Source organism: Ammodytes marinus, assembly GCF_949987685.1.
Source record: "Ammodytes marinus genome assembly, chromosome: 10".
NCBI classification, from domain to species: domain Eukaryota; kingdom Metazoa; phylum Chordata; class Actinopteri; order Uranoscopiformes; family Ammodytidae; genus Ammodytes; species Ammodytes marinus.
Genome location: NC_137214.1, coordinates 4,610,234 through 4,617,733, shown reverse-complemented (window position 1 = coordinate 4,617,733; position 7,500 = coordinate 4,610,234). Strand labels below are relative to the sequence as shown.

Genomic DNA, 7,500 nt, shown 5'->3' with positions numbered 1-7,500 from the left:
CTATCAAGAATAAATCACATTATCACAATCATTTCATGAGAAGAAATCACAAATATTTGATTCCAACTTAATGGGCGACCGTGTATGAGATAAATTCAAATGTTAAGACCACAGCTATGTGTTAAGCACAAAGTTCTTCTGTATTAAAACAGGTTAAAACTGTTCAAATTTATGCATTATTGTATTTTTTTTGCTATTTTAAATTAGAATGTCTGTGTTGATTAAGCCTTCCTGACCTTACACAAAACATCACCTCCAAGAAAAGAATGTATACTAACTATGACATCGGACACTATCGATGTGGGATGCCATAAGCCATATATCGGAATGGAATCATACTGAAAAACAGTGGATCGGTGCATCCCTACGTGTGTGCTGCTGACTGGGGGAGCTGTGCTGGACACTGTAGCCTCCCTCTGGGTCTTCATGGCTCTGGCTGCAGCCCTCAGTGGGGGGAGTAAAAGGATTACTGCTGTCTATGTCTTTTTAAACAGCCTACCCTAAGCCTTTTAGCACGCCCATTCATTCACACATGCTTCCCAGTCCTAAAGAAATCAATCCATGTCTAGGCAAAACGCTAGGAGGAAAGAGAAGACCAAACATCATGCATTATGTCGTGGTAAATGTTATTTAATAGGCTAAGTGTCTGGCCGTCATGTACTCTGCCTGTCAGCATGTGTGTGTGTGTGTCTTTCTGTGTCCGTTTACTCCTCTCAATCTTAGTTTAGATTGTATGCCGTTGAAATAGTGACTAGTGGCATCAATATAATTCAAATGGGCTTTATTGGCAAGAAAGTTTAAATAACAATCTTGCCAATCATCAAAAATACAATTTGTCACTGTGTCCTTCCCCGAGGAGTATTTTTAATTTACGAGAGGTCGTTCGGCTCTTTGACATCTGATATAAGAGAATGAGTTGAACTGGTTCAAATAAATGTTCATTGTTTCATTTTGTCATTTCATCAGCTGTGTAATAGGGAGTGAGCTAGACTAGAGCAAGCTGGGCGGACAGACAGACCCTTAGATATCAGTATGCACTCCAACACAGTCTCCCTTATAAGTTTTTATTCTCACTGAGAGAGGCAGTTTTGCTCATTATCAGCTCTTAAATCACAGAGCACAGCCAGGTGCTCCTGCTACAATCAACGTCCTATTAACCCCGCCGCCTTAACAGTTTGGAAATGCAATTTAAGGTTCATGTAGGATGTCAGCCTGTGTTTATCTTGTATTGGCCCTTGTTTTGGCCTGTCGGTGGGGAAGGGAATTTAGTCTTGCCAAATTTGGACATGAAATATTTAGGTAGTGAGTTAGTCTGGAGAATGTGGAGGAGTGATGATGGTAGGTGTGCAGAATCACTTCAGGATTTTTTTAAATATTTCTCATTGTGTGCTTGTTTTTTCATTCCCTCTCTCTCTGTTTGTTTTATTTCCTCTCTCAGTAAACCCTTCCCCATCGGAGACAGGGTGACGTTCAGCGGGAAGGACTGCGTGTGCCACCACTGCTCCCGCACGCTCGCCAAGCCAAATCAACCCATCAAGATCCACGGGCCCAGCCGTAAGTCCAGCAGCACCCTGACTCTCTCTCTCTCTGCCTGCCTGCCTGCTCTATGTAGGGGGGGGGGGGGGGGGGGGCTTCCGGGGAGCTGCAATGTGGCTCAGTCTTATGCAATGTGTCCGCCAGGCCCATTTAAGTCATTTAACTAATCAAGTGTCTGTCACAATCACTGGTTTAACCTGTCGCGCTGATCTGCCCAGCTGAGAGAATTATGCAACCACACACATACAGACTCATCACTCATCCATTACTGTCAAAATGCAGACAGTAGGGTTTTGTGCATCCATTGCATTCCAATTGTTACGTAGTCCTGCCTTTGCGTATGCATCTTAACATACAGTATGTACTATTTAGGTGGGGTAAGGGATTCTAGAGAATGTTTGTTTTACTCAAATAATCACTGTTTGTTATATCAGTGAATATCTCCTACAAAATCTGCTTCCAGTCCATACTGTTAGTGCACTGAAAAAATTACTGGTGTTTTTTTTTACCCTCCCGATTTTAGATATGGACAAGTAGCAGATTGTGAGGAGATATTCACAGATTTTGTTAAAAAAAACATTAACCAGAATTGCGTACCCCACCTTTAAGAGTTTGCATTAAGTTAATAATGAGCTTAATATCTTCTGTGTTGTTATACAGGCATATGCAGGGAGAATGCATAGCCGTCTCCTTCACAGTATAAAGCAAAAGAACTGACAGAGATTATGATCCCACAGCACTGGCAATAGTGAGTGATAGTGAATCATTTGTTAAGTGTGGCATACAGGCGTCAGACTGCTGCTCAATGGCTGTGCAGTAATAACAGATGGTGGGGAGGGCAATGAAAAAACGGTTCATTCAGGAGGATAAAAATCCAAACGGCTCCCCAGGTACTTGTTTATCACTCTGTATTACGAGCATGGAAGTCTTTGAGGCGGGACACACACTAAATGTAGCACTAAACGCACTGGCAGTTACACGCTGTTCCTCTAAAATATAAAAAAATTAAGAATGCAAATGAATGCTCTGTTTGGCAAAAGATGTAGCAATATATTTAGCTAGTCAAAAACAATATTTTAGGGGGAAAAGGCAAATTATTACCCACTCTTTTTGTCTCCTCAAAACAATATTTCAAAATCTTTGACCAGATGCATCACGTCATAAAAGCACCAAATACAGTATTTGCTTTCACAAGCTGAGATACCTACATCATTTTTTTGATCATCTAATTATGACATCATCCCATGGCTAACATTGCAATGCCATCGTGACTCAGAAGAAAACAACCATCTGTTCTTAATAGTAACAGTGTGGCTCTGAAATCCATGCCCTGGTATAGACTCAGCACTATCACTGCCAAATGACAGCTTAAGATTTATTTGGACTGCGGGGAACCTGCCTCAATACACTGCAGTTTTAACACAGTTTGTCTTGGGTGTCAGGGCAGCAGTGAAGGAGAGGTACCTAGTGTCTACCTCCAGGCTTTTCTCACAGGCTCACAGTACTATTGGCCAGGAAAAGGTTAAGCTAAGCCAAACGTCTTCCAAATGGAAACAAATGGAGAGCTGACCCTTCTGACACTCCGCAGCCATCTATCATTGTGCAGCCTCTGTGCTGTCGTGATTTTCTTTGCCCCTTTTCAGTGTTTGGTCAATAACGCCTGCTAGGGGCTGTCTGTGTGAGGAACATGTGATGTACAGTATGCTTGTGTACAGTTCAGTGTGTGTGTGTGTGTGTGTGTGTGTGTGTGTGTGTGTGTGTGTGTGTGTGTGTGTGTGTGTGTGTGTGTGTGTGTGTGTGTGTGTGTGTGTGTGTACTTGTACAGACATATTTGTGAGGACCAGTTTTGGCTTTTGATCGTAGTGAGGACATTTTTTGAAAGTGAGGACATTCCTTGGGCTTTCTACCTCACCATTGTGCACCGCTTTGTGTTGGTATATCACATAAAATCTCAATAAAATACATTTAACGTTTTGTGGTTGTAATGTGACAAAATGTGCAAATGTTTTGCAAGCCACTGTACGTGTGTGTGTGTGTGCGTGTGTGTGTGTGTGTGTGTGTGTGTGAGTGCGTGTGTGTGTTTGAGACAGAGGAGTACACAGATAGAGATTCATACATGGCTCATGTGATGGGGGGGGGGGGGGGGGGGGGGGGGGTTAGTAACTGCCCGATGGCTGTTTTAGTGATACTCTTACTTCCTGCCTGCATTAAATCATGTTTAACGGTGCTTACAATGGAGGTGGGGACAAGCCCCCCAGCATTGTTCTTTGCAATATCCCCCATAAGTACAGCTATTGATTAAGAAGGTGGCTTGTGCCGCAGGGGGTATAGGAAAACTACACTCAGGAACACAGTAGGTGTTTAAAGGTGAAGTAAGCGATTCATTTATGTTAATATAAGTGTTAAATCGCTCTTTATTCGTACAGTGATCACTTATATAGTGTGCACGTTTCATAAAGCCGATCTCTCAGTCACTCATTCTGCATGTAATCGGCAAATACACTTTTCGGGGATCCCACTACTGATAACCAATCAGAAGAGAGAACGCTACAAACCGGCACTCGTCTCACTGCCGGTGCACGTGCAAAGACAGATGGGTGAATGTGTTTGTGCCTACAATGGCGGAGCAGGTAAAACATCCTTACCAATGTCTGTTTTGATGGTTTTTACCATGTTTTATCACACGGATCTAAGATGATGCTAGATAACTCGCTGCTTGAAGACCGCAGTGCATTAATTTGGTGACGTAGGGACTACGGAGGGGACTGCTAACTGCAGTCAGTGACAAGAAGTTAGCTAAACTGACCATCCCTCTCTCTCTCTCTCTCTCTCTCTCTCTCTCTCTCTCTCTCTGTCTATTCCTTTCCTTCTTACTGTCTCTCGTCCTCACACCGTCTCCTCCCTGCAGACTGCGCCGGCTGTGGGGCTGAGATCAAGCAGGGTCAGTCTCTGCTGGCTCTGGAGAAGCAGTGGCACGTCAGCTGCTTCAGATGCCGCACCTGCAACATGGCCCTCACCGGAGAGTACATCAGCAAGTGAGTGTGCTGTATGTAGTGTAATGCTTCACAGTGTGTTCTAATGGGATTTCTTATATCTTGTTTATAATTCACGTTGTCAAGTTGTGTTATTTCGTAAATGTACTTTATACCCGCTAGTGGGGGCACCACCACCTTTAGTATGGGGCATTGGGGTCAGGAATTGAAGGAGCAAAACAAGTGGGTTTCACAACGGGAGTCCACGGATGTATTGGTTACGGAAAGACCAAGAGTAGGGATGTCACGAGATACTACCCAGTAGTCAATACCAACATTTTGAAAATGTGACGGTACTAGTCTGTTCTAGTCAGCTGTTAAAGGCCTACAGATGAGGTACAACAGCATGGGATATCAACAATAAACATTCGGAGGCACAGAAAAATACGACAAAAACTCCCATGAAGCTAGGAAATTGGATAGGGCAGTTGTTGTTTTTGAAATGTTAATATCTCTTTTTTTATTATGTATGACTTAAAGGCTACATGCCACTGTTTTTAATAATGGTACAAGGTTTTTAATAAAGTAATGTATGTTGAAGTAGATGGGATTCTTTGTTTTATGGAATTGGGCTCGAGAACCGTGGCATTCCACTACTAATGGTATCGACTATTACATTTCTGGTATCAGTACATCCTTAGTTGAAGCAGCAAAACACACATAGGGAAACACTACACTTCAAAGCATTGGATTCCTCTAAGAAATACAAATAGGCACACTGGAGTATGCGTATCCAGTTTCCCTATACAGGAGATAGGCTAAACATGTTCATTTGACACTCTACATTACTTTAAGTTTTTCTCTTCTATCTTGTTTCAGGGATGGAGTGCCATACTGTGAGGCCGACTACCACGCCCAGTACGGGGTGAAGTGTGAGAGCTGCAGCAGATACATCAGTGGAAGGGTTCTGGAGGTGAGAACGGGGGAACAGATTTCAGCTAGGGAGTGGTGAAAACAATATTCATGGGGCGGCAGTGGCAAAGTGGGCAGGGAGGACGCCTCTGGAGATCAGGGTAGGTGGTTCGATCCCCCGTCTCCCCGCCACACGTCGAAGTGTCCTTGGGCAAGACATTGAACCCCAAATTTGCTACCGATAGTTAGCTTGCACCCTGCGAGGTAGCTGCTGCTATCGGTGTATGAATGTGTGAGTGATTGGGTGAATGTGTAGAAAACAGTGTAAAGCGCTTTGAGTCTGTGAAAAACCAGGGAAAAGCGCTTTATAAGTGGAGTCCATTTACCATGTACAAATTGTGATTCATATATTCTGCGATTTTGAATAGAATACATGTATTTTGCTGCCAGTAAAGTTAACATTAAAAATCACATGCATTACAAGCTTCTCATTGAAATAGACATCAAATGAAGATGGATAAGCCATGGACCTTAATTGCCATAATTCATGGCATAATTAGATCCTAGAATCCTCCTTTTAACTCGTTTTGAATCGACAGTTGATTTTTGAATCGAATCGCGACTACAAGAATTGGAATGGAATCGTGGGAAACATATTTTTTTTTCAAATATGCAGTTGACTGTTGATTGAGTGTTATCAGTCTTATCAGAATCGTGCAGTTACATTTCAGTCCCCTTTAAGCCCCGCTGTGCTGTAGGGAGTGTGCGACTTAAGATTGCGCGGTGATACAAATGTTGTATCAAAATTCACTGGCATGGGCACCAGCATGTACATAGATGGTGCCCTGTCGTACATTTATATGAGACGGTTCCCCATGACCCAATACGTCCATGCACGCAACGGACAATACATTTTTTTTTCGATGGGTTCACTTTGGTCTGATGTGGAAGTGGAATGTTTGCTGCAACTTTGGCCATATGGACATATTCAAAAACAATCAGATACAATGACGCTAACCCAAAAAGTGTGCACCTAGTGTGAGTGCGCCCTGAGAAAGATAAATAATGAAAGTTTTAAAGCGCAGATGCTAATGACTTGTTTTGGAAGTGCCTCCTCTGCTAGTACTTGAGCAAAGGGAGAAGCAGACACAGGAAAAGTTTGTCGGACGCACATGCACGGACGGGTGTCATCCCTATGTTCCCACAGCCCGATGGTCCCACAGCCCTATGTCCCTGAAATTGGCGATTAGGTTCAGGCATCACGGCTGGGTGGTCAGGGTTAGGGGACAGGGAAAAGTTAGAATAGGAGTGAGACCGACACACACACACACACACACACACACACACACACACACACACACACACACACACACACACACACACACACATACTATTCTCTATTCTATGGTTAGAACATAGAGCTGTGGGACCATTGGGCTGTGGGTACATAGACACATTCTCCACACAGGGGGCCTGGTTAGTCCCCGTGCACCCCGGCTTGTCAGGAAGGCTGGTGTAAAGTCCTTTGTTCCTGATGATCAGCCCTCTCCAGGCTATTTATAGATATGGGGACACGTCAGCCTTTAGCTGTGAGCCTCTCTCTCTCTCTCTCTCTCTCTCTCTCTCTCTCTCTCTCTCTCTCTCTCTCTCTCTCTCTCTGTCTCTGTCATTCATTCTCAAATGTTGACATCCTAATGATTAATGATTCCTAAAGATGCAGCAGGAAAGTGATTTGACTCACATAAAGTTGGATCCATGAACACAGACAAACTTACATTGACTTGACTTTTAGTTATCTGTGAAAACTACCGTGAAATAGCATTACGCGACCAGCCTGATCTTGTGCAAGCTTCACATTTTTTTATCTCTCTCGCATATCAATCTGGTCTTTCTCCAATCTCCGTGGGGAGCAGACCAGCCCTGTCCGTTGGTGGAAGGCAGCCCCTGATTGGTCCATGTAGTTGTCAATCTAGCCTCCAGTCAGACCAGACCCCTCCCCCCCCCCCCCCCCACACACACACACACTTTCTGTCCGTTAGGGGAAGGCCTCCCCTGATTGGTTCTTGTAGTCGTTGACTTT

The 7,500-nt window shown here is 43.8% G+C and overlaps 1 protein-coding gene across 1 annotated transcript in view; it reads left to right on the top strand.

The window, feature by feature from the left end:
* ablim3 (actin binding LIM protein family, member 3) overlaps positions 1 to 7,500 on the top strand; it is a gene marked incomplete at its 5' end in the record, with an annotated part of 53,106 nt that overhangs the window by 25,014 nt on the left and 20,592 nt on the right. The window contains 3 exons of the mRNA XM_080034964.1: positions 1,439 to 1,554; positions 4,445 to 4,571; positions 5,388 to 5,481. Coding sequence (XP_079891090.1) covers positions 1,439 to 1,554; positions 4,445 to 4,571; positions 5,388 to 5,481 — 337 coding nt within the window. The remainder of the gene's footprint in view (positions 1 to 1,438; positions 1,555 to 4,444; positions 4,572 to 5,387; positions 5,482 to 7,500) is intronic.